The sequence below is a fragment of the Acomys minous genome, assembly GCF_964271855.1.
Source record: "Acomys minous genome assembly, chromosome: 15".
In the NCBI taxonomy this organism is placed as follows: Eukaryota; Metazoa; Chordata; class Mammalia; order Rodentia; family Muridae; genus Acomys; species Acomys minous.
The window spans coordinates 14,151,100-14,177,923 of record NC_140497.1 but is presented as its reverse complement, the minus strand read 5'-3'; the positions used below and the strand labels follow the sequence as shown (position 1 = coordinate 14,177,923).

General features: G+C 53.1%; 2 protein-coding genes across 13 annotated transcripts in view; both read right to left on the bottom strand.

The window, feature by feature from the left end:
- Nucleotides 1–431: 431 nt before the first annotated feature.
- On the bottom strand, nt 432–5,147 carry NKX6-3 (NK6 homeobox 3; the record flags this gene model as incomplete). The annotated part of the gene is made up of 3 exons (XM_084759748.1): nt 432–1,429; nt 2,418–2,587; nt 4,763–5,147. The coding sequence occupies 3 exons, from the start codon at nt 5,145–5,147 to the stop codon at nt 1,196–1,198; spliced, it is 789 nt and encodes a 262-aa protein (XP_084615874.1). The 3' UTR covers nt 432–1,195.
- Nucleotides 5,148–8,077: 2,930 nt separating this feature from the next.
- Nucleotides 8,078–26,824, bottom strand: part of ANK1 (ankyrin 1) — a 177,505-nt gene continuing 158,758 nt past the window's right edge. For 3 of the 12 annotated variants that reach the window (XM_084760018.1, XM_084760019.1, XM_084760022.1), the window contains 6 exons: nt 26,055–26,592; nt 22,632–22,911; nt 18,097–18,180; nt 16,851–16,919; nt 16,420–16,544; nt 8,078–10,306 (listed from right to left, as the gene is read on the bottom strand). In XM_084760018.1, coding sequence (XP_084616144.1) covers nt 16,446–16,544; nt 16,851–16,919; nt 18,097–18,180; nt 22,632–22,911; nt 26,055–26,592 — 1,070 coding nt within the window. In that variant the 3' untranslated portion in view covers nt 8,078–10,306; nt 16,420–16,445. Of the gene's footprint in view, nt 10,307–16,419; nt 16,545–16,775; nt 16,920–18,096; nt 18,181–18,800; nt 19,299–22,631; nt 22,912–26,054; nt 26,593–26,824 lie in introns of those variants that run through there. The other 9 variants (XM_084760015.1, XM_084760021.1, XM_084760020.1 and 6 more) reach the window with 8 other exon arrangements.

Below are 26,824 nucleotides of genomic sequence, written 5' to 3'. Positions count from 1 at the left end.
TAACAATTAGGTCTATAGTTGATGGTTTCTGCTTCTTTTTAGATTGATGTGTTTTTACAAAAGATTTATTTTCATTATTAATTGAGTGTGTGTGCTTGTATGTCTATGTATGTGTGGTGTGAGCGTGCATGCAGTTCCTTAGGAGGCCAGGAGAGGGCGTCATAACACCTAGAGCTGGAGTAACAGGCAATTGTGAGCTTTTCCCTGTTAACTGGGAACCCAACTCAGGTCCTCTGCAAGAGCAAGGAGCAAGAGGTCTTAACCGCTGAGCCATCACCTCTCCAGCGCAACCGATAATTTCATGACATGAGAGAACGCTGCCACCATTCCTTTCATAGAAGCGCGGGAGCCGCAGGGAGGTGTCTGGGATTTTCATTTTTATTCTAGTTTTGTTTTAAAATCCCGGGTGCCCAACAGCACTCCTAGCCCCTTGTCCTGCCTGGGGTTCTCCCGGTCTGGTGTCCCTGCTGGGAGAATGTGGCGATCAGAGCCCTTCTCCTGAGGTGGCCCCAAGCTCTGATGCCCTAGGGTACCCAGGGATGCTCCCAGAGAGAAAACCTTAGGGGTTCTCTCACCTGATTCCCCTCCCCCCCTCCGCCTGGTTTCCCTCATTTCCCTTTTCCAGCAGTGTCTCCCTTGTTACAGAGGGATTGGCATTGCGAGTAAAGTGCAGTGGGAGGAGCCGGCAGGGTCCTGAAACTCAGGGTGGAAGCACTTCTCCTCTCAGGACCCATTCCCCTCGCTAAGGTGGATTTCCTCCTGCCCCCACCGGTGGGATCATTCGGAAACACACCTGGACCTCAGGCTCCATCTTTTGCATTGCAAAACTGGGCACAGTACCTTGTGCGATTCCCTAACCAGCTGGCCCCTAGGGGGAAGACAGCGTGTCTGAAGAGCCTCACTGCCAGATACCGTTCAGCAAAAAGCCTGCTCGCTTTAGGGCGGGGCTGACTAGGCAAGGGGCCCAGAGGGGAGAAATGGTAGAGAGGTGTCATCTCCTCCCGGATGGCACTCACCGTCTCTCTCCTCTTTCCCTTCCTCTTCCTTCTCCCTTTTCTACTCCCTTCTTCTTTTCCTCCCCCTCCCCCAGCTCCTCTTCTCTGGCCCCCGCCCTCAGCTGGCTGTGGGGCGGAGGGTAGGGGGGTAGGGGGTGGGGGAGGGGAGGGGAAGGCCTGCCTGAGCGGCGGGCCCGGGGTCAGACGCTGTGTGCGCCCAGGCTGAGCACCGAGAAGGCAGCCCGGTGCTTGCGCAGGAGCAGACGGATCTTCTCATCATCCGAGTCCGGGTCTAGCGGCTTGTTGTACTCATCGTCCTCGGTCTCCGAGGCTGCGCGGTCCCCGCCCGCACCGCCCGGGCCCCGGGGCGTGGAGGATGAGGGCTCCAAGGCGCTCTTCTTCCGCCACTTGGTGCGGCGGTTCTGGAACCATACCTGCGAAGAACGACCCGGGATGCGGGAGTGGGCTCCGCTGCGCGGCCACCTCCCTACCCCAGTGCGTGGACCATACACCGCTGCACCTTGCAGCGGTCTGATACTTGCATTACTCGGAGGGGGTAGCAAAGTTAAGTAAAATAGTAAAATAAAAGCGTGCCACAGCCCTTTCTTCTGATGGCAACCCTCCCTGCCCTCCCTAGCAGCTTTCTCCTTGCCTCAGATGCCGTGGGTTTTTTTGTTTGTTTGTTTTGTTTTGTTTTTTGGGTTTTTGTCATCTGGGCTGAAACTCCTGAAACGTCACTAGCTAGAGCCATCCTTGGGACTCAGTGTGATGGTAGAGCCTGGGCCTAAAGTGCACTGTCCCTCCAAGAAAACAAAACGGAATGAATGGATAAATGAATGAATGAATGAAGTTGCCCTTCTTTTAACCTTATAGATCCCCAGGAACGTCAAATAATTGTCCCTAGAAAAATATCAAGTACGTTACTTGAAATGCCTGAAACCTGTGGGGCCCTAAAGAGGCAAACAAACTTGTAACAAGAGCCCACGTCATCTCCTTCCATTTCCACGGAACAGCCTTCTCTCCTGGCAATGACTATCTGCTGAGGCTGGTCCCATTTGCCCCCACCCCCCACCCCAGAACTCCCCTGAACTCCCCCGAATCTGTTCACACTTCTTCACAGGGAGGCTGCTCGTGGCTTTCTTCTCTGCACTTGCTGGTCAGAAGACCGCAGGCCCCAGACTTGATAAACTGCAACTGTCTCCTTATTTGTAAAATGGCCCATAATGGTGACTTCAAGACAGGATGAGACTTAACGGAGGTGCTGCTTACAGGCTCTGAGGTGGGACTGGGTAGAGATGGCTATTAGTAATTATTATAGCCTCTACAGTAAGATGGGCAACCACGCCTTCCTCTCACCTGGTGGCCTCCTGCCCTGGCAGGTGCCTGGCTGCCAGGCAGATACCTTCTCCTGCACAGACTCACCTTGACCTGTGACTCCGTCATGCCCAGTGAGTAAGCCAGCCTCGCCCGCTCTGGGCCAGCCAAGTACTTGGTCTGCTCGAAGGTTTTCTCCAGAGCAAAGATCTGGTGGCCTGTGAAGGTAGGGCGGGTGTGCTTTTTCTTGTGGATAGTGTCACTCAGGGGGTCTGGGGCTGGTAGGAGGGAGGAAAGTACCATTAGCAGGATGAGTGGAGACCGGATGGGAGCCTGCCTGTAGGGTGCCAGCCTGTGCCTTTTCTTGCAGAGATGTGTTCTCCTACTAAGAGGCCACTGAGGTCTGGGAACGTGGTGACACTGGTCAGTCGATCCGCACTTCTGGCATTCAGCATAATAGTTACTGTGACCTCTACCAAACCTGGGTAGACAGGGCCCCTAGTGGGCAGCTGCACCAGGTTACAGCTACGGAGGGACAGCGAGGAGTTAGAACTGGCCCTTGTGCCTTTCCCAGTTTTCCCATGATTCAGTGATGTTGCTTTCCCGAGGGGACACATGGGAATTTCTTTTCTGGGCCAAGACACCAAGACAAACATGCTCTCACTTTCATCAATACAGTCGTGGGGTACCTTCCACCTGCAATCAGACTTGTGGGGCCTCTGAATTCTTCCCCATTTTCTTTCTTTGAGATTCCCCCACCCCCACCCCCAGCCTCCCAGGTCTGTTGGAAAAGCACAGAGTGCAAGCGTCTGGCTCCAAGAGGCAATTCCTCCCTGTACTGCACAGCCTGGCAGCCCACCCTCCCTCAGACCTCTTGAGATCTAGTGTGCAGCCTGAGGTTGGAGGGTCAGTGTCATCTGGAGAGGCCGGTGACCCCAAACTCAGTCATGACTGTTCGCAAAGGAGCTTGAGGCTCAAAGCAAGCCGAGGGCTCATATGTTGGGTCTTAGTCAGCGTACTCCAGCGGCTCATGTCCTCTGTCCTCCTGTCACAGGCAAGGGGTGTCAGCACAGAAGAGGAAAAGGACTTCTAAGACAGTGGTCCTCAACCTTCCCAATGCTGCGGCCCTTTGATACCGTTCATCATTTCCTGGTGACCCCCCCACCATCAAATTATTTTGTTGCCACTTCATAACTGTAGTTTTGCTACTGTTATGAGTTGTAACTATCTGATATGCAGGATGTCTGATATGCGCCCCCCCCCGTGAAAGAATCCTTTGACACCCCCCCAAAGGCATCCCGACCCACAGGTGAGAACCACTCTCCTGAAAGATGACCCTCTTCAGTTCTCTCCCCTCGTGTGTTAAGCTGGCCATGGGCTTTCTTGGATGTTTTCTGGTGCGTGCATGCATTCAAGACTGAGGCGTAGCACAGGCTGGGGGAGCATAGGGTAGAAGCACAGGAGAGAAACAGCTTGAGCTTACAGTTACCCCAAACTAGATTATACAATAGGTCCTGAGAGACGAGGTCTGAGGAAGGCGGCTGTCATTCAGGCACAGCACACGGGTGGGGGTGGGGGGCACAAGGGGATAAGAGTTTGGGGGGTTTTCACCATTGGTTCCAAATCCTGTATGCAGTGTGGGAGCCAGAGAATAAACAGCAGCAGATGGGGCTTTGCCTCTGACCCTGCCACACAGATTTATCCCACCGAGAGCTTTAGTAGCTAGGGTCGCCCTAGAAGCCACTGCCACTCTCTCAAGCTGTACTTCGCGTGCACATGGCCCTGGCACTTCCTGACCCCTGATTGTCGTAATACCCACCCACTTCACTCCAGTTCTCAGAAACCTGAGTCTCAGGGATGGGTCGGGTAAAGGGGCCCCCCTAAGCAGTCAGGGCCAAGGTCAACTTAGCTCTGTTGTTCCAGAAGGCTGGGCTGCTGTTTCTGCCATTGCTGGCTTGATCCCGGAGCAGGAAGGTGGGGTGATGGGCCCTGGCTTCTGGATGGGACGTCAGCGAGTCTCGAAACGGTGCCATATAAAATTGCGCTTTGGGGGGATATGATACTAACGACAGTAAGTTTTCGTCTCATGGGGCAGCATTTGCCTGCTTCTTGGGAAGAGGCTGGGCAGAGGCAAACTGAGTGGCCAGCTGGCTGCTGCGCAGGGTGAGATGGGCTGTGTTCATGGGGCCTGCGACACCCAAGGTCCCTTGAAGGGCAACTAAAGTGGCAGTGGGTTCCGACACCTGTGCCAGGTGGAAGTTGGGTACGAGCGGGGAGAGGGTGGGATTCAGTTCTGCTGTGAGCTGAGAAGAGGGACCAGGCGTCAGGCTGGGCTGCGTAATGGCGGCTGAGGTGAAGCAGAACACAGTGTATCCCAACCTATAAAAGACCTCTTGCCTCCTCCCTGGGACAGGCTGGACTTGGGGGGGTGGGGGGTGAAGGCCCGTACTCACTGTTGCTGCACGGCCGAGCGCTGCCTCGCCAGTCCTGGCCTGTGTCCGCCCAGCAGTTCCGGGTCCTGGTGGGGTACTCATTTCCAGCCTTGGAAAAACTCCCCACCTGGGGGCCATAGTAGACGCCCTGGGAGCTGAGTCCACCAAAGCTTGCCACGTGGGGGTAGCCAGAGAGGAGGCTGCTGTTTGGAGTGGCCACTGGTCTGCTCAGGATGTCAGTGATCCCATGGGGTGTCCCAGCCGCCAGCTGGGGGCCAAGTCCCGGAGGGCTGAGCTTGTAGAAGGAGTTCTGCACGGAGTACTGGCACATGGGAGCCTTCATTTCCGAGAACTGGGCCAGCTGTGTGTTGTTCAGGAGGAACGTGCCCTGCAGGTTGGACTCCATGGTGTCCAGGTCAGCGAGTAGGAGGGCGAGGAGCCCTCAAAGCCCAGCACCTCAGATGGTGGCGCAGGATCTCATGGCAGGTTTGGAGAGTCTGAGCCCCTCATCTCACCCCCAAGCCTCCCGACTGCCCTCTGGCTCGGTCCTTCCTCAGAGATGGGGCACCTACGTCAGCTCTCTGGAAAGTCAGGTGTCCAGAGAAGGTGGGAGGCCTTTCGCTTTCCTTCTTTGCCAGCTGGGCCTAAGGAGGAATGTTCCCCATACTCAGAGCACCCGGGTTTTTTTTTTCTGCCTCTGAGTCTGGGGGCCCTATATCAGAAGTTTTAAGTTCAGAGAAGGGACATTTCCTTGATAAAGATACGGCCCATTAGAATACAGACCTGAGAGTGGCTGAGCAGAGGGCGCTGTGCCGCCATTGGTTGGAACCCGCATGGGCCTCACATTGGCTTCTCCTAGACAAATTGCACTTTGAAAGATTGACTGTAAATCAGCCGGGGTGTGTGTGTGTGTGTGTGTGTGTGTGTGTGTGTGTGTGTGTGTGTGTGTGAAAGAATTAGCTCTAGACGCTCTGTGTATGGTCAGAGACTCCACTTGCTTGCCATAGTATAAAGGTGGGTGCCTGGAGGTAAGGGACTGGAGGCTCCCATGGAAAACTTCATGTGCTCCCTTGAGGGAGAGAGAGAGTCTGGCTCAGAGGTCACCGTCCCAAGCTGTCGCTGTAGAGATCGATGTGAAGCCTTGAGGAGAGATGCTGCTGCTTTCCCCTTCCTCCTCTATACAGGGTAAGTGGTCTGGCTGAGCAAGATCTGTTCTCTGGGGTCATGCAAATCTCTCAGACTTGAGAACCTAGGGGCGGGGGGGGGGGCGGGGGGGTACACTTATTGCAGAATGGCTTAGGGAGAGGGCCGAGTAGGAGTTCTCAGCATTATAGGGGTGTCAGTGTGAGGGGGTACTCCACTGAGGCTGAAGGGGAAGGGCTGTGTAAATGTTCCTACCTCTGTCAGCTTTTCTTGGTCTCTTCTGCCTGGTGTCCCGTGTGAAGGCTCACATGTGAGAGGCCCTGTGGCCCGGAGGCAGAGACCTAAGTGGGCAATGGGGTTGTGACTTGGGAGTAAACTGAATATAAGAGCACTGTGAGCATTATTTCTGGAGGACTTTGGCAATCTGCTGGTTCTTGCAGGGGCAATCTCTCACTTAGCAGCAGGGAAAGTGACCCACAGAGGCATCAGGGCTCGCCTGCCAGGTGCTCTCTAAATTCAGCATTCTTTCCTGAAATTACTCCCCCAAAGTGTGAAATGACAGGGACAAGGTGATTGGCTATCCGGATGAGTTCTTCCTGACCAGGCCACTTGGATTTTGGGGACCACACTTATGGTTTTTTTTGGGGGGGGGTGTCTGTTGTGTGTTCACAGGTGAGAGTCAGAGGCTTTTCTTTGTTAGCTTTCTTTGAGGCAGAGGGCTGAGGTGGGGAAGGCTAGTTTGCCATGGAAAATCTGACTGTAAGAAACACTCTTGGCATAGGTGGTTCAGGTGAGGGAATAGAAAGAATTTTACACAGGGTGAAATGATCTTTCTACAAGTTTGGATAAAAAAAAGAAGCATGAAAAAGAGCTCTTTTAAAATATTTTTTAAGTCTCTCTCTCTCTCTCTCTCTCTCTCTCTCTCTCTCTCTCTCTCTCTCTCTCTCTCTCCTCTCTCTGACCCTCAACTTGGGTCTAGAAACCAAACTGTAGTTTCTTAGTCCCATCTCTTCAAACCTGAGAAAAGTTGATGGTTTTTTGTTTTGTTTTGTTTTCCCCCCATCATATAAAAAGAGCTGTATTTGGGGAAATGGGCTTATAATTTGTGACAGGTTTTATTTCAGAACCAAATGCACAGAGCAACACATTCTAATTCACCCTTGAAGATGGCACGCTGGGCGAGGGATGCGCTTTTTTTCTGCAGGAGTTTTGGAGTGATTTCAGCCTCTAAGTCATCAGCAGGAACGTGATCACATGTTCTAGTCCTTTTTCTCAAACTACTCCCTTTAAATGTGCCTTCAACTGATTTTTACTCTCAGCACCTCTTTGAGACATCCTCTCCCCCAGTTTCTGGCCAATAGCTGCTCTCACCTGAGTATCTTTGGCTATCTGGACTTAGGACTCCCCTAGCTTCCCCCCCCACCCAAAAAAAAAGTTCTTAAAGGTTTACATTAGGTTTGCTATTAGGCCATGTGCCAGCTGTTCCAGATTCCTAGGCAAGTCACCCAGCCAAGGCAACTGTGGTTCTGTATGAGTTTTAAAAACCCTCTGGGGACACAAAAGCAGGGCAAGAGCTGGTGGGAGTTCAGCGGCTGGGATGCTAGGGTTGGGGTGGGGATGAGGAGCACCAGCGATTTTGGGGACAAAGATTTGGTCACTCTATAGTAATGAGAAGTTAGGAAGGGCATTTGCTGTAATTGATCTGACTAATGCTAACACTGATAAGGGGGTGATGCTGTCTGGTAACCTCAAGTGACAATGCAAGAGACCTTAGAAAACCATCTACTCTGTTCTTCATGTGACACAGGAGGAAACCCCATCTGTGTGGAGCCCAACTTTGCATAAAGAGTTGGAAACTAGTTAGGAGCAGGGATCACTCCTCTCACTAGCAAGGGCAGACTTTGACAGCTACCCTTATCATCTGCCTGCCTAGACAGGTTCTCTGGTTTGTAGTGCCCTGCCCCCACCTCTTGTCATCTCCTGATAACCAAGCTGTCGGCACTTTCAGGCCTATTCTAGGACGGTGGTACTGATTAAGAGGCTTTCCAGGGTCTGGGCATTGGTGGACCCCTTTTAAGGGCAGAGAATCTCCCGATGCCACCCAATAGATGCCACCACACCCCAAACCAGGCTACACTGCTACCCAGCACCTCAAACTTCCAAGATGAGCCAAGAATGAGAGCTGGAGACCTGTGCCATGAATCAGTTTCTTTATTAATTTGACATTTGTTTAGCTGGTGTAGGGAGAATGGTCTATACATCAGAGTAGGGTGGGGTGGCCTCTCTCAGTAACAGAGCATGTGAGAGAGCCAAGACATAGTTCATTTTTCATAACAATTAAAAAAATCAAGGTCATTTCAAAACTTCTAAAAAGCGTCTAAGGTGCAGACTGCAGCATTCTCTAGGCATCAAGTGGAGACCCCAAACTCCTCCTAAACAGCTCCTAGTAGCAACGGGAGCGCGCAGCCATGCCGCCGAGGGCGGGGGCGGCGTGCCAAGCAGCCAAGCCAGACCGGGCGGAGGGTGCCAAAGCGGAGGCGGGCACGCGGGGCGCTAAGAGCCGCTACTGGGGCGGCGTCCTGGAGCGGAGGGTGCGGGGCCAGGCGGGGCGACCCCGCGCCCGTCCTTGCCCGCCAGCCCTCCCGGGGCCGCCCCCACCCCCACCCCGAGGGAAACCAGCCGCGCCCGCGGACTACAGCATCCTCCAACCGGCGCATCGGCCCAGGGCTAAGGCGCGCGCGCGGCTGGAGCCCCCGGGAGGGCCTCCAGGGCGTGGGGGGCACGAGCATGGAGGGGCGTCTGTGCTACTTGGAAAGGTTTTATTGTGTCCTGACGACACCCCGGAAGAGCGGCTGGCGAGGAAAGTGACCGCCGTCCACCAGTGGCTCCCGGCGAGCAAGAAGAGCCTGCCAGTCTCTCTCCTGGCCCTAGGGGGCGCCGCCCGGGCATGGCGGAGCCGGATTGTGCTGATTCGGGCCTCCCTCTGCAGGAGACTCTAGAGTGACGTTAAGGCTCTTCCCTGAGGGCTCCAAGGCAAGACCAGCCAGTTGAGGGTTCCCTTCCTGGCCTGGCCCTGAGTCTAGATAGAAGAGGGTCTCTCCTCAGTCTCCTGGTCAGCAGCGTTATCCTGCTCCGGCGGCTCTCCTTTCTCTGGGCCCGTGGTCAGAGCCAGGCACTCGGCTGACCAGCCTGAGCCCAGGTGTCCGTTGTCAGGACCTCCAGCCTGCAGCCACCTGCACTTCAAGCACCAAGTTGGCTCTGGGAGACCTCAGGGTGGTCTGACCTAGGAACTGGCAGGTACATTCACAGCCCTACTCCCTTCCTCTTTCTGTGAAAGACAGCCTTTAGCTCCTCCCACAGCCTGGAGAAGTCCTCGGGAGCTGAGCTGTTTAGGGCTTTTGTACATACTTGCTAACGTGTTTCTATTGGTTTGCATAGTATTTATTGTTTTCATATACACAAGGCTGATTACTGTACAGTTTACACTTTGAACACAGACTATTGTAGAAGTGCTTGACGATTTGGAAAACCTCTTCCTCTGTTGAACATGCTGGTGCAATCCTCGGGCAGCCACAGCCCTTCTCCAGCAGAGGGCTTTGAGATGGGACCCTGGCTCCCTTTGAGCCCTACAGCATAAGCCTAGGGGCTCCTTGCCTCAGTTCTTAAACTTCTAACACAAGGAACCCCGAATGCAACTCTCAGGGTGATGATTTTCCACTGGAAGATGATTAATACTGAAACTGAGACACAACGTTAAAAAAAAAAAAGTATATCGAGTTTATCCATACAGCTTCAGAGGTCACAGTAAAATCAGTGTGGACTGAGTGTAGGGGAGACCTGTGCACCTGTGTCGTGTCGTTCTGGGAAGAGCTGTCCCTCCACGGGGATGGGGATGGGGTGGGGGGTGGGAGCGTGTTACAAGTGGCATGTGGTGTGTGCAAGTGTGAAAGGCTGGCACGTGACGATGCGGGACAATGGTGCCAAACTGATTTCACGCTGTTTCCAGTTTTCCCGTACCAGAAAGACCATGTGACTCTCTCACAAATGAGGTTGAAGTCAAAAATCAAAACAAAAAGCGAACAAACCAGCCAACCACCCCAGCCACAGTGAAGCCCTTATCCGTGTCTGCACCCATGTGCTCTCGGGGGGGGGGGGGGCTTGCTCTCCCTCCCCCTTCTGCTCGAGGCCTTTGTCCCGATTCCCACAGAGATCCACAGTCGCTAGAGGCAGGACTGAAGACTGTAGGTCATGCGTCTACAGCCAGGCATTCATGCTGGATAGGAGACTAAAGGAAACCCCTTACAGAGGCCATGCCGGGGAGCTTAGAACACGTGCGACCTTCAGTAGCCCTCTGGTCCAGGTCTCCTCCTGTGTGCATGACAGAGTGTGTGGAGTTCAGGGTTTGGGTGTTGAGGTGTGATCCTGCGGAACACAGAAAAAGGAGTCACTCGAGAGGTCTTAGGCAGGCCAGGCCAGGAGAAGCAGCGTCCCCAAGCAAAGCGGCGAGCCGAGAGTGCAGTAGCAGAGGCTAGCCCCGGAACACCACCCACCCTTCCCTGCTCCCTACCTACCCAGATGGTTCATCTCACTAGGTTTCCAGCTCCACTGCTTACTGCAGAGTGAATGGGTGCTCGGGAACTTTACATGGGGCCGGAGCCGGGGAGGGGGGCCAGAGAAGGTGATGTACTGCCAGGAGGCCTGGGGGGGGGGGGAATCTCCGGAGTAGATTCTTGTGCTTAGGAAGAGGCCGTTTTTTATGTGACAGGCCCTATGCCAAGAAAAAGGCTAGGCAAGGTAGAAGTGCCGCTATGCTCTTAGTTCAGGTGAGCCTACAGCACCCATGTCTGCTCTGTACCCGCCCCAGACAAGGCCACTGGTCTCAGAAACTTCTGAGTTTGAAGCTCCTCTTGGCTCTGGTCCTCGGACTCTTACTGTCAGGTACCCGGCTCCTGGTCACATGCCTAGTGGCGGACTGAGTCTGGTGAAGAGCTCTCTTAAGGCAAGTGCATTCTCTCCAGAATATTACATCTTGGGCTGGGAAACAACCGTTTTGCGTGTGAAGTCCAAACCTGGCAGCCAGGGGTTCACAACAAGGCACTATTCCTGCCCCCATGGCCTTATCTTCCAGCCTACTGAGAGTACCGAGAGGCCTGCCTCCTTCCTCTTTTCTTAAAATAAACAAACAAACAAAACAAAACAACAACAACAACAAAAGTGCTTCCTCCCCCCCCCCCCCAGCCTTGTTGTACAGCGCTCAGGCTAGCCTGAAACTTGCAACCTCCTTCCTGACATCCCTGGTGCTGGGATTTCAGGCGTATGAAAGACTATAGGGACCCAGGAGCTGGTGGAGCAGAGAAGGACATTTCTTTATTTTTGCTTTTTTTTTTTTTTTTTTGAGACAGAGACTCTTTCTTTAATCCAGTCTGGATCAGAAGGTATTATTTATCACATACTGGCCTCGGCTTCGGGGCAACCCTTCAGTCTCAGCTCCCTGAGTGTTGGTGTGATAGGTGTGATCTACCATGCCTGTCTGATTCTGGGAAGTGGCATAAAGGTTGGAAGTCATTCCGAGGCAGAGCTGTTCCTAGGTGTGGAGCTGTCATGAGCTCCACAGGTGACAGAGCTGACCAACCTGACTCATTCCCGGGGGAGGGGAAGACTAAAAGCCAGGCCCCTTTGCTGGGTGGAAGAGAGCTGCCACCTGATACTCTCTGCCCCTGCTGGGATGCTTTCTCCTTCAATCCTGTCATTACCAGCGGCCTAGCTTTAGCCAATTTAGCTGCTCTTCACCTCAGTTTCCTGTGCTATGAAATGGGGCTGGTGGCAGCCGGACCTGCCACATTGCATCGCTGTGATGTGGGGATGAGCTAATGATGGGTCCAGGGAGGGTGGGCAGGGGGCATGCTGGACTTGTGAGCACCTGGCTCTTGGAAAGTGCTGCTGCCTGTGGTGGTGGTGTTTCTTTCTAGGGAGCTGTGCAGTTGCTCTGGGTGGATTACGAGCAAGCGCTCTGTGCAGGAGCCCCTTCTTCACCTTCCCTACATTGGGGGGCAGTGCCTACCCTGGGGCTAAGCATTCCTCAGGAGAGAGACAACGTGAGAGCTGAGCTTCGAGATGCACAGCCTGATTTCCCACCTTCTTCACTGCCAGGTCCTCAGCAGAGGAGAAGGCTCAAGCCTTAGTGACCATTTAGGACGTGGCACACAGTTTTCTTTTTTTGGGGAGGGGGATGAGGGTGGGGAGATGGGGGGGGGAAGGTGTAATCTAAGATTCAAGTGGAACAGAGCCTGGTCCAGCTGGAGCAGCTGCTGGAGCCGGGGTTGGGTAATATGAGCCTTCTGGCTATAGCCAGGCTCTCTCCACGTCACTCTCCCTGCACCTCCTCACCAGGCCCATCCTTCCAAAGCTTAGGAAATGGCCCCTCCAGTGTGCTCAGAGTGACAAGATCTTGCACTTCTTTTCTCTCCGTGCTGTGTTCTACCTGCCCCAGCATCTATGCCTGTGGCTCTTACCTCTCACTCTGAGATCACTCCTTGAAGTGGCTGGATATTAGAACAGATTCTAGCTTGAAACAAAGCAAAACAAAATGTACCTCCCTGCTTCCTCCCACTGAAACATATAAACTTTAAATTTACTAAAATATTCTATTGTCAGAGCTAATGGAAGTCTTCAAACTATGCCTGCATGGAAAATATTCCATAAAAATGAAAACAGAGGCACTGGCCTTTTCCTCCCTTGGCTCCTTGGAGAGTCCTGGAGGGCACAGCCACGCACATACTGAGGGCATCAAGAACTAGTACCCACCTGGGCGTAGTGGCGCATGCCTTTAATACCAGCACTCGGGAGGCAGAGGCAGGTGGATCTCTATGAGTTCGAGGCCAGCTGGTCTACAAAGCGAGCCCAGGACAGTCAAGGCTACACAGAGAAACCCTGTCTCGAAAAACCAAAAAGAAGAAAAAAAAAAAAAAAAAAAAAAGAACAACAACAAAAAAGAAAGAACTAGTGCCCTTCCCAGGCTCCCGGGAGCCCCTGGGTTGCATCACTGCCTGTGCACCAGGTCCTTAGCTGCTCTCTGCATACTGTCTTCCCAGCAGTCCTGGCACCTGAACATTAGGCACAGTACAAAACCCGCCTGTGCTGCCATGAGCCTTGGAGTCTTGACTAAACACTTTACTGTCCTTTTCGGCCTGCTTCTTTACTCTCTAGGCCTTGGACACAGGATGAGACCAAGGCTCAGCAATGCACTGCTTACCAGACTGTAGAGCCAGAGGGTGCCTCCTCTCTAAACAAAAGCCAATCATCCTCCATTCGGCCTCCTTTTCCATATGGTACTTATAGCCACGCTATATGACTCGAGGGAAGTTTGAGGGGAAGGGTCAAAATCTGTCATAATAACTCAACTTTCAATATGCATACTAATCTTACGGGCAGTCCCTGGCAGGCTAGCAAGCTTCTACTCCCGAGCTATGTCCCAGGCAAGGAGTCTGTATCTTAAGACACCTAGATGACTTGAGGGGGTGTGGACCATACTCAGAGAGAATACTGTTGACCCTCGCACTCACTCTGTAAAAGCCCTCTCATAGAGATAAGAGCTTCTGTTACTGTATGGCAGTTCTGTGCCGAGAGCGCTGGCATTAGCTCTGCATGGACAGGGATGCTGAGGCTTAGGAAGGTCAGGTGACTTGCCTCGAGTCACGCTACAAATACAATCTGCCATTGATTGAGTACCAGAGTGCATATGCCTGTATTTACTCCTCAGGACACCATCCCTCTCATAGTTAGATTTGTGACTCCCTCCCCACCACACCCATGCTGTGGACAGAAGCTGGTGTCTCAGCAGGCTGAGCATGTCCTCTGCCACTGAGCTACACCAAATTCTGGACACATTTTTTTTTTACATGTAACACATATCCAGAAGAGACTATTTTCATCTTTCCCTGAGGAGTATGAAGCTGGGGGTGGTTAAGTGACTTAAGGTCATACAGTGTGGGAGCAGCGGGAGCCAGGTCTTGAATCTAGAGCCCAAGGCTAGCCTCTACAACCGGAAACAAATAAGATGCTTCTCATTATTCATGGTAGTTCTAGAGTTCCGGTCTACCAAGTATGAACATGAGATTGGGGAATACTGAGTCACTACTCCCAAGGGAAACACGAGACTAGGTTCTTGTCCGTCTCTGACCACGCTCTCCTCAAGCGATGTCTATGTCAACATGGTGTGTGTGTGTGTGTGTGTGTGTGTGTGTGTGTGTGTGTGTGTGTTTCTGTTTGAGGGTGGCACGGTGCGTGTATGTGGCTCACTTGCTCTCGCTGACCTCGCTGCCACTAACACCAGAGCCCTCGGGAAGCTTCAGAGCTCATCTTCCCCGGACAGACAGAACTTCAACACAGTGAAACGATCGTCAAAGGGCACAAGAATGCACTGTGGCGCTAAACAGATTAAAATAAAGGGCAGGCATGGGAACTGGAACAAGGTGAGGCTGGGGACACGTGCGCGCCGGTCACTCAGTGGTCACCCTTGCCTGTGAATGACTGAGCACAGAAGCAGCCAGCGCTCATCTCGGACTTGAAGTAACTTTTGGCAAGTAGGCAAATCAGAAGAGGAATAAGGAGGACTGGCGGGCCTGCCTGTGGGCTGGGGGCAACACGTGGTGGGAACAGCGCCCGAAGCCCCTTCGCTAGCTCCTTTCTTGCCGAAGGTGGAGCGCTCCTGCTGTTCTCTGAACTTCTGGACCGACCGCTGCATCACTACCCAGCCACACCCTGCCTTCTGCTGGCACCAGGCTGCTCAGAATTCCTGACTTCTAAGCTCATGAGGACTGGTGGCTCCCTCTCCTCCCTCCCTCTCTCCCATTCTCTCTCTCTCTCTCTCTCTCTCTCTCTCTCTCTCTCTCTCTCTCTCTCCTTTTCTCTGTCTGTCAACCTGCCTTCCTGCTGCCTGCCTCTTGGTTAAGACATTGGTAATAATCTGAACCAAACACAAGTGCAAACCAGATTGGCTCCGGCTGCTGGCATAGGAAAAACAAGGCAGAAGGAGACATTTTCCCCTCCCTTCCTCTTTTAAAAATGACACACACCTTTGGGTTAATTTCCAGGCCAGGATCACAGCTAATCCTGGCCTTTACATTGGCAGCCAGGAAGGACCCTCCTGGTACTGCCAGGGTTAATGCTGTGACCTCCTTAAAGCTGCTGAGGAATCAGGGCTAATTTTACTCTCCTGTTGGCTCTGCCAATCCTCATTTTGCTCAAGTGCTGAGATATGTTGGGAAGCAGCAAGTCAGCAACTTCTGGTAGCTCAGGAGGCAGTGTGGGCCCTGGTTTTTGCAGAATGCAGAAAACCCATCACTGCTTGCTGCTTGGGTCTGGAGCGGGAGGGGGTGCGGGTGGGGGGGGGCGGCAAGAGTTCCAGGGACAATAACCCAGTTAGCACCCTGCATAGGAGCAGGGCAGGGGGTATGATGCTCACTTGCTCCCCGCTGTCTCCCACCCCGATGCGTCTTGTACTGAGCTGCCCCGAGCTGAGCACAATGAAGGGCCTCGGGGCAGCTCAGTACAGGACCCCTCAGGGAGGGCAAGATCAGAGCTGGCTGCCAAAGCTCTCAGGCACTGCAGCCTGCTGGAGATCTTCATTGTACACTCTGGCCCACCCCTCCTTGGCCCACTGCCCTGGCACACACCCAGCACACAGGAGCACATCCTTTAGCCACAAAGACCCTCCGGACTCCAGAGAAGAGACCACCAACCCCTCGGACCTTGACTCAGTTCCTTCTTAGACATCAAGGGAGTAGCCTTGTTCTCAGAATAGTAAGAGAACTGAAGCTGTGGCAGGCCAGAACTCCAGTGAGCCTGAAAGTTTAGGCCTGGCATGTTCTCTGACCATGCACAGTGAGACGTCACAGCCTGACAGCCTCAGTTGTGTTCTGCAGCATCCTGGCCACCAACCTTAGAGCCCACTGCTTGGTTTCTAAGCAGGAATATCAAGATTCACAGAGTATTTTTTCACACCTCAAAGTGCTATTTTAAGTTTATACAGGGATAGCCAGGCACAGTGGCACATGCCTTTAACGCCAGCACAGAGGCAGCTGGATCTCTGTGAGTTAGAGGCCGGCCTGGTCTACTAGCAAGCCCCAGAACACTCAGGGCTAAATAGAAAGAGACCCTGTTTAAAAATAAATTGTACAGTGGTTGAAAGTATGGCTCAGAAGCATAATCCATACCTAGAATCCATGAGGCTCTGGACTCTATCCCTAACACAGTGTGTGTGTGTGTGTGTGTGTGTGTGTGTGTGTGTGTGTGTGTGTGTGTATACACACACACATACACATAGAGGCACAATAAAACTGAACCCCTGACTTTGTGTCCTCTCCAGCAGATGAGTGTCAAAGAGGAAGTTGAAGGGCAGAGGCAGTGACCTGCCTCGGGAGTACGAATTTGAATCTGGTTGTAGCCTGAATTACATTAGCGGGAATGGGGTGGGGAGAAGCAAGCCGCTATCTCATCAAAGACCATGCCAGGAAGGACAAGAAGGCCGCTGTTACCTCCCAAGCGGCTACTCGAAGAGAGGTCACTGTTTGCCCCTTTTCAGGCTGGCCCGCTTCACTATCTGAGCCCCCTTCCTGCCCTCTAACAGGTCCGGCTGTAGTCCACTCCCTCTTAGCTCCACCTGGAGACAGCAGCAGAGACAGAAAGTAGTAATCACATAGGCAGGTGAGCGAACAAAGGGACAGGGAGGAGGGAAGAGGAGGAGGAGGAAGAGGAGGAGGAAGAGGGGGAGGAGGCTTGGACACCATCCACCAGAAAGGAAACCAAAGGACAGTGTCGCAGACTGGAGCCACGTGAGCTGAGGCGGAGGCGAGCTTGCTGCGGCCTCCAGGGGCCTGCAGCTCCTCAGTACCTTAGTGAGTTTCATAAAGGACTCAACATCAGCTTCCAGATCCCCAGGGTCTGCCAGGGGTCCCTCAACAATCACCTCCTCGTGCTGCTGGGTGTCGACGACGGCACCAGACGGATCTACCTGCCGAACGACTTTGCGAATGATCTGGGGAAGGAGAGGGAGAGGAGGGCTGGTCAAACCATCGGGACAAAGCTTGAGAAGAACAAAGCTCCAGCGGTGACATCAGGAGGAGAGGCCATGGCCTCCTGTCCCTTGTCCATCAGGAGCCGAGGAGCACTTTCTCTGCTGTCATCTCTGGGGAATGCCAGGAGAGCTTGAATTTGGGGAGTACTGTTGGCAGGGTTCCTTAACCATTGGGGGGGGGGGGTGAGGGTTGGGGTGGGGGCTTGTGCGATGCCGCCTCAGCCTCCGGCACTCCACTCAGCTTCTTGGGACAGATGGAAGCTTGTGCGGACCATCTTCCCTCTCTAGGGCCTAAGGCCAGAGGTTGGAAGCCTGTGCGGACCATCTTCCCTCTCTAGGGCCTAAGGCCAGAGGCTGGAAGCCTGTGCGGACCATCATCCCTCTCTAGGGCCTAAGGACAGAGGCTGGAAGCCTGTGCGGACCATCTTCCCTCTCTAGGGCCTAAGGACAGAGGTTGGAAGCCTGTGCGGACCATCTTCCCTCTCTAGGGCCTAAGGACAGAGGCTGGAAGCCTGTGCGGACCATCTTCCCTCTCTAGGGCCTAAGGCCAGAGGCTGGAAGCCTGTGCGGACCATCTTCCCTCTCTAGGGCCTAAGGTGACCCTTTCTATCTCTGTGCATCCGCTTCACCCACCCACTCCATATTCATTTATCCAGAACGGGAGATGAACATAGGACGTGGCTCAGGCCCTTGGGAGGGGCAAGGACAGACAGGGGTCATGGTCCCCTGTGCGAACTGCAGCCCTGCTGAAACACAGTGAATGCGCCCCCCTCCTCTCCTGCTTTCTCCCTCTTCCTTATGGGGCAATGCCTACCAGGCAACGCAAGCCTACTGCTGATGGATGCTGCCAGTCCCTACAGCCCTTCTGCTAAGGGAGCCCCCAGGACAGTCCCCTGCTCTCTAACACATGTGTCACAGGAGCTGATCCTTCTGGAAGAGGGCAGCTGGGGTTATGCAGGCTGAGTTAAGGTTCCGAGGCCCTCAGTGTCCCCACCACAGAGGACCTGAAGGTCTCACTCTCCTAAGTTACCCCGAAACACTGAGGTGGTGGGCCACAGCCCGCTTGCCCTGGAAGGGCGGCAGCTAGAAGCAGGGGTACGTGGAATCCCTCTCCCTGGCTCAGAGGTTCCACACTCACCTTCTTGGTGACAATGTTGCCCTGTTCATCTGTGAATTGTTCCTCTGTCACCTGCTCTCCTGGAATATTCTGAAGCTCATCCCCCTGGAATTAGAAAAAGGGAAAAGACCCAGACTGGTGAGTGGGATTTTTCTCGTAAGACTAGATGAGGAGATACAAGAGCAGTGGTGGCAGCAGCCGCGTCCAAGTAAGACCGAAGCTCAGCAAATAGCCCTGGCCAAACAAGGGCTCCCACAATGCCGCAGCACCATGTTGGCCACGAGCCCTGAGACGGGCTGGGGCCAGAGCCCACAATATCATTGTGATGGCAACAATACAGGGTGATCGCACAAGCTCCCAAAAGCCCCCAACAGAAGTATGGGATGGAATGCCACAGACATCACTGCCCGGGAAGGTGACTGGAGCTCCAAAGTTGGCTATGCAAATGGAATGAGATCAGGCAACCTAAGTCCCAGAGCTGAGCTTTCCCTACAACTTACTGCTGGGTGCTAGAGTAGTTCTGAGCGGGTACCACGTCTGGCTACGGCTCCCAGCACAGAATGCAATCAAAGAGGCCTTCCTGGTCTTATTTACTTGTCACATCTCCCGACTTGAGCTGGCGTTGTTCTCTCAGCTTCACCCGATGCATGCAGCACAGAGTCCCCTCAGAACTGTCCTCTGGCACCCTAGGCCCAGCCCCCATCCTGCCGCTTGCATGGCGTTACCTTGAGGAAGACCCGCCGGCGGACCACTCGGGTGGAGATGGTCTCCTCATCATCGCTCAGGCCCTCGCTCTCCCCCAGCTCCTTGTCAAGCTCCTGGTGGATGTGCTTTAGCACAAAGCATAAGGAACCCCTGACAATGTGCATCACATTCTGACAGCTGACCAGGAAGAAGCCCAGCAACACCAGAGTGACCAGGAGCTGCGTGATGAAGGTCCACATCTCCTCTCCGCCCTCTCCTTACCAGCCTGGCCCTCCAGGGACCAAGGACACCAGGGGCCCAGCTGCTGTGGAGATCCAATTTCTCATTCGCCTCTTGGACTCCTGATGCCCACAGCAACCCCTTCCATTCTGCCTCTGCCCCTCTTTGCTCTTTATCCCTTATTCTAACCCGGAGACCGAATGATCTCCCCCGAGTGACTCTCTTAGCTGGGACAGCATGACCCAAATGTCCTTCCTGCCAAACAGCCTGGGATCTCTCCTCGCGCCCCAGAGGACGTCACCCCTCTATAATTTTAGCTCTCAGGGCAGCTGCTGGAGCTGTCCAACTGGGATGAAGGGAGAGAGCAGGTGCTGCATCTTAGGCTGAGGAATCCTGTGTCAAAGTCACTGTAGAGAGGGAAACCGGGCTTGCCTGTGGGAGCCAGAGGGAGACTTTCTCTTTCAGGGACTCCACAAAACAAGATGTCCTGAGAATGTGGCTGTTTTGTGTCTCCATGGGCAGTGGCTACAGTGGCTAGAATGATGTTGACCAGGTTTGGACTAGGCGATACCCAGGAAAGTTAAGGGTATATTTAAGAAACAACCCTGAAGGTGAGCAATTTGTTCAGACACAATCAAGTGAACAGGTGCTGTGCCACTGGGAAGCTAGTCTGTCACTCCTGTCATCTCTGAACGCCTTCAGCATGGAACTGGTGTTTATTTAAGGTCTATCTCAAAGGCCCTTCTTAGGCTGGGGTGGAGGTGCCCACTTGTGTTCACAGAGTAGATTAGCAACCACAGTCACAGCAGTGGCTAGGGATCTCACATTCCGGATCAGGCCGGTCTCCACTGAGCATTAAGCCCGCCCCAGCAGAAATAACATAGCTTTGGGACACCACTCAGGAATGCTACAAGTCACCACTATGGGGTCTTGGGAAAGTCAGTCATCTTTGCCCGTGCCTCAGTTTCCTCACTCATGACACAAGGATCACTGTGTCTTCCTGGCTGCTCTTCAGAATGCTGTGTGGCTCCTGCAGCGGTTGATGAGGCAGCCACTATGAGTAACAAGGACAAGTGCTGCTGTAATGTGCTCTGCCCTGCAGGCACCAGCTTGTCTCCCAGGTGAACACAACCACCATCCTACCTTTAATTTTTCTCATTTTACCTGAAGGACACAGGTAAAGGGAATGACAGTGGTGTGTCTAAGCAAAAAGATTAAATAAATGAAAGAGATATCACACGTCTGTTTCCCCCAGTAGGAAAATGTTTGCAAATATAAATTCCCCACAGCATACAAAAAGCTGCAGGTCTTGGGAGAACATTTCATTATAACTGAGCTGAGAACAGTCTAGGAGCTGGTGGGGGGCCATGGCTGGTGGAATCTAACAGAGATTGAATGGTTTGTAGAACATGCCTGAAGCCCTGTGTGGTTGATCCTAGCATGCGCGCGCGCGCGCGCACACACACACACACACACACACACACACACACACGCATGCATGCATGTGTTCAACTTTGGGTATTTCCTACTTGCACTGAGTTCCTAGAAGAATTAGTTACATTTTAGTCATTTCAGATTCACACTACAAATCCCAAATGACAAAGAAGTTTGGTGACAATACTAGTGAATAGGAGCTTGGCAAACTATCTCCCTCATCATCCCTTGGTGCCTGTTAGACACCTATGCGCGTAACCAATCAACGGCCCAGCAGGTCCCACAACACTAAGGCAACGACATCTCTAGTTCTAAGCTGGTCATGTGACCCTGCACACTCACTCTGGCCCCAAGAACAAGAGGCTAGGAACCGAGAGATCTGGACATGCCCAGCTCGGGGTCATTGTGTGACTGTAAAGAGACTCTTAGCCTCCTCTGTGCTTCCCTTCTGCACAGTTCAGGTGTCGAACACAAGAGCTACATCTAGAAGCATTCTTTCCATGCTACTCTCTGCTCCTCAGCTTCTCTCCTCCAAGGGGGTGGAGGCAGTGCCTGGCGATTGCTCCTGGGCATTCAGTGCAGCTCCAGTGACCAGCACCTGTGTTTGGACAGAGCTCTCATTCTCGGGAGGAACACACATAGGCGGCAGTGAGTGAGCTGGGAGGTCAGGGTCTGTGGTTTTCTGCCTAACCTGCACCAGTGCCTCCTCAGCAGACAGGCTTTCTAAATCAAAACTCTACGTGGTGCCCAGCAGGAAACACTAGAGAACCAAACTCATTGGAGTTTCCAAAGTGCTTTGCCAGGGAGAAGAGAGAGAGGAAGAAAGGAGGGTACAAGGACAGGTGAGGCTGGGAAACACAGTGCTCTGTGAGGATAGTGCTCCGGGTAAAAAGAGTGCAGGCCCTGTGCATATTAAAAATACTCATTACTGAACGGCAATGCAAACTCAGCAGAAAGATTTATGTCCGTAAGATGCCTGGCATTCGTTCAAAATAACATGTGGGGAGAGAGGATGGGGGTGCTGGTGCAGATGAAACCAGCCTGCTCATGGTTGGGTGGCCGTGGGACCTGAGAGTGGAGAAGGATGGGAGAGAAGACAACAGAAGGCAAAACCAAAGAGAGGATGGGAGAAGGGGCGGGGGGGGGGGGTGGTGGCCAAGGGAGGGAGAGAAGGAGGCGGGATGGGCAGAGGAGGAGGCTGAGAATGATATCCTGGAGTGAAGGGCTATTGCTACCCTACCACCTGAGAACCCAGAAGCCACCTAGAGTCACAGAAGTCCAGGGTGAAAGCTGGTGATTCACCCATTCTTTCACCATTCACCAACGGGGACACTGAGGTTCTGCAAAGACGGCAGCTGGATCACAGTCACACGGACCTGAGAGAACGGTGCCTATGTGGCCACTGGAGTTCTTTATTTGTTTTGTGTTGTTTATTTTTCGAGACAGGGTCTCTATGTTATCTTGGCTGTCCTGGATTCACTTTGTAGACCAGGCTGGCTTTAAACTCACAGTGATCCGCCTGTCTCTGCCTCTCGAGGGCTGGGATTAAAGGCATGCGCCACCACGCCTGGCTTACCACTGGAGTCCTTAACACTCAGTCCTTTCAACCCCAGGTTCTTTCTAGAGTAGGACAAACATGTCCAGGAGCTGTGGTATACATCTGCCATCTCAACCCTTGGGAGGCTGAGGCACCCCCGTGCTACATAGTGCCTTCAAAACAAAAACCGCGATGGACAAAGCAAACGGACAAAAGACGCAGCTCTGTGTCGCCTAGACTTTTCTCAAATCCCACTGGACAAGCAAGGTCTACGGGGAGCTGTACCATCAGTGGTCTCGTGGGAGTGAGTGTGCAACATCCCAGAGCTATAGGATGGATGCTGACCACTGTAGTATGAGCCCTTCCCTTCCAAAGGAGAAGTCAAGAGGGCTGAGGGATAGAGAGTGATGTCACCACCAGTGAACGAGAGAAACAGTGAGATGGCTCAGCAGGTGAAGGTGTGTGCTGTCAAGCCTGGTGACTTGAGTTTAACCACCAGAACCCATGTAGAGGTGGAAGGAAAAAATATGACTTCCTCTACATACATGATGTGGCACTAATGCCTACTCCTACATCCCGTGTACCCACACATACATATACCCCCACTGAAGAAAAAGTAAGCAAATCAGAGAACAAGGGAAGCGCCACTCGTGGCTCTCACCTGCACTTCTTGAGAGAAGGCGCTCTCGGATGGCCACAGGCTTGGCTCTCTGCCGGCGGCGTTGGGGCTGTCACTCTCAGGTGGCTCCCTCTGCACATGCTCCCTTGTAGACACCAGCACCTGCTCATACTCCTGAAGTCCGCTGGGCCCCAGCCCTTGGGTGGTGGTGACCCTTCTATGGAATGAGTGTGGGCCTTGCGTGACCTCCTCTTGCCAGGAGCTTTGCGCGGCTTCTTGCTCATGTGGCACTGCGGAGCCCTGTTTATCCCAGTCCAGTGTTCTAGGGTCCAGCACAGGTGATAGGTGGCCAGGGAGAGAGAAAGGACAACTGTTTACCTTCAGTCTCAGCGCTCACATACAGCCCCCTTCTCCCCATGGACCTTGGCTTATCTGGGACACAGCCTGTAGTGTCCTCTACCCCTGAGGGCTGGGAGACTTGTGACTGCCCCGTGAAGATGTATATGTGGCCTATCTGTACTTCTCTATGGAGAGGCTAGAAATATACAACCCCTCTCTTTGTACAACTTTCTCCCCTTTCTGAGCTCCCAGAGCACCTTGCTCACAGTAATGACCAGGTCACTGGGCTCTCCGTACCCATTACCTCATATCCTCTATACCATGACATTTACTTTGTCTACCTTCCAGGTCACTCACACATGACAGTCCTCATCTGGCAAAGCAACTACTCTCTTCCCCTCCAGATGTGCCATTTTATGGATTCCAGAGTGCCATGTGTGTCCAGCTTCCCCCTTCCCCTCCGGTACTCCTCAGGGGGCTCCGTTAGCCCTTTCTACCTTCCAGGATGGCTACACCTTGGAGCATCCCAGGGCCAGTCCCTCAGATCTCATGCTAGTCATGCCGCCCGTCTGAGCCAGCTCCTACTCATGGCTTTAAGTCCGACTGTGATGTTCCTGGCCCCGAGGTTGGTCTCCAGCTCGAGTCTTGGACTTGAGACATCTGCCCCCAGTTCCCTGCTTTTCATTTCTTACAGGTAGGTCACTGGTGGCCACGAGAAGATCCGCATGTCTGCTCTGTCCACAACACATATTCTACTTGACCTCCTCATGGCTTCCCCATGGTTGGTCTGAAGTCCCAGAGCATGAATGTGCCTGTGTCCTCCCACTCATCAGTTGGGGGCACCTGGGTCCTAACTGTCCCTTTGCTTTCTCTTCCTCTCCGTGTTATATCAGCCAATAAACCTTTCTGGTTAGACTTTCAAAATACACCTGGAACCCAACCACTACCAATGCTCCCTCCTGGTCCCCAACACCATCATCTGTCCCTGCCACTGCTCCTGCTTGTGCTTGGTCACCAACAGGTTCTTCTCAGGACAAAGGCCGCTCAGTCCTCTCCTCTGGAAAAAGCTCTGAGGTGACCCTCTGCCTCACCCAGAGGCAGTTATAGGTTTTGGGGGACCCTGCAAGCCTTACGCGTCCAACCAGTTCTCTTCTTGGTCTCATGTCGTCTTTGCTCTGCCCCAGAAGCAGTGACCTTCTCGTGATTGCTGGTGTAAGCCAGCCACAATCTACCACGCAGCCTATACCCTGAGGAGGACTGTCCTCCACACACATGGCTTTACTCCTTCATTTTTTACAGTTTTGTTGCACTATCACTCACTCAGGCCTTCTTGTCACCTCACCTATAATCAAAATCACTCTCCTTTCCACACTTCACGTCCCTACTTCCCTGCTTAGCTTCTCCGTTTATCACTTGTAAAATTTCTACTTGTAGTTTATTTGCACTTATTTTACTTAAACATTTCTTTTTTTTCCATTTCCAGGCATGTGTGTTATGCATGTGTGCATTTGTATGTTTGCGAGTGTGTATGGGTGTTCATGCATGTGTGTGCATGTTCATGTTAGAGGCCTGAGTCTGGTGCTGGGAACCATCCTCCCTTGCTCTTCCACCATATTCATTGGGGCAGGTTCGCTCCATCAAACCCAGAGTTTGCTGATGTGGCCAGCTTGGCCAGCTATGGGACCCCGTGTCTCCACCTTTTGAGGCAAGAATGACAGGTGGGTAGTTACACCCACCCACGATTTATGTGGATTCTGGGGAGTCGAACTCTGGTCCTCATGTTTATGCAGCGAGCTCTTAAACATTGAGCCATGTCCCTAGCTACCGACATTTTGATTTGAGTTACACTTATCCCTTAATACCTAAGAGAAACTGGTTCTATGAGCCTCGTGGATACCCAAATGCATGGACTTTCTAGTTTCTTATGTGAAATGGTGTGGTATTGCATGGAACCCACATACATTCTCTTTCGTATTTTAGGTCATCTGGAGACTACGTATAATTCCTAATAGATTGGAAATGCTATGTATGGTTGCTATACTGCACTGTTTAGGGAACAGCAAAAAATACCTGCACATCCTCCACGCAGACGCCATGATTATGAATGATTATGAGGTCAAAGGCTTCAAAGGCCAGCTATAACTTGGGTTTTATTTACATTATCATGTTTCCCCACTAGAACATACGTGCAGGCACACATTTCTGATTTCTTCACTGCCATCTTATAGAAGCCTGGTACATAGTAAGTGCTCAGTAAATACGGGTAAGTGGGTGGGTGAATGAAGTGTACCTGTCCGCATTGGGCAGCTGGCCAAAGCCACAGAGCCAGGAAATGAAACAACGAGGTGAGAACCACCTGACTTCAGTGAGCCAGCGGACAGGAAGTGCGGAATAGCTGCCTGCTGCGTGAGTGGCCACACAGGTACACAGGCATTTCGCCATGACTTATTATAGGCTCAGTCTATCCAAGTCTCCCACTAATCAAAGGATTTCTTTAGGAAGGGAAATAAATTCTTCGTTATCTCCTTATGCAAATACTTTTCCTCCCACAGTGGTCCAGACCGAGGACCCCAGGACTGGCCAGTGGAGGCTTCGGGAGCTCTTTAGGTGGGTACAGACTGCTAGAACCATACGAGCCACTTTGCTTTAGGGAGCACTCATGAAACAAAGTGGCATGACCAAAGAAAGGGCCTCTACATCAGTGCAGGGAGGCACACTCAACTCATGTCCATGTCCCTCTCTGCCAGCCCGGAGCCTTTATCTACACTCAGCATAGAGTTGGAGTCAGTGTCTACAGAAACACAGGAGTACTCCGGTGTCAGGAACCCAAAAGTGCTAAGCCCTGACACCAAAGTGTATCCACAAGTCCAACAATGCATCTCCTAGGCACACAGTGCCATGTCCCAAATCCCCTCTGCCTCTCGCCTGCTGGGGATAAAAGCAGCGAACTGGCCTTTGCAGTTCACAGTTCCTTTCTGATGGCCAGTGGCTTCAGAGGCAATTCAGCGCAGGGCATTTAGAATACAGGATCAGCAGCAGCATCCAAACCTTCTGCCTGGGCCCAGTGCCAGGGACAGTCAGACCCAAAGCCCAGGAAGACAGAGGGGACCCACAGACCATCCTTACCTGGCCTGGCTTCTCTCCAGAACCTGCCTCACTGAGGGAGAGTCTGTGATTCGGGCATGAACTCGCTGCTGGCCTGAAACAAGAGACACTTCAGTGTCCGTGTCCTGCTCTGTGCCTGAGACCTCCTGCCTCTTCTTTTCTGACCTCTGACCTTCCTCCTGACCTAGCAAATCAGCCAGGCCATTTGTGGCATCTGAATCCACTGTGTCGTCCTCCACCAGGTCCTGAGAGCCCAGCTCCGGGCCCTGCGGTTCCTCTGAAAGTGCCCCCTCCAATTTCCACTCTTGCGTGGCGTCAGAGTCCTCGGCCTTGCTGCACTCCAGAGAGGAGTCCTCAGCAGTGACCAGGGAGGGGGTGAGGCCCGCAGACCACACCTGCATGTCAGACATCTCCAGCATGGTGTCATGCTCCGTGGCCGCCAGGGGGATGGCATCTATGACGGCCACTTCGTTCCAGTACTGGTCTGCACACAGTGGAGAGGGAAGCGCGTAGTGCAGGGAGGCAGGGGACAGCAGCTCGTCCTGCAGCGAGGAGTAACCTGGAAGGGCAGACAGAGGGCAACATGCTCCAGAAGCGGATTTTTGTCACACGCGCTCACGTGCAGGACCATACACACTTACACACAGGCACGGCCACAGAGAGGCATGCACATTCAGGGTAGGTGGGGGCTTTCCAAGCTCCAAGTCCAAAGCCCGGGCCTTGTGGCTAATGCCGGGACACCCTGGCAAGAGAAACAAGGCGCCGAGCTGGATGGGGGCAGCCAAGGGGTG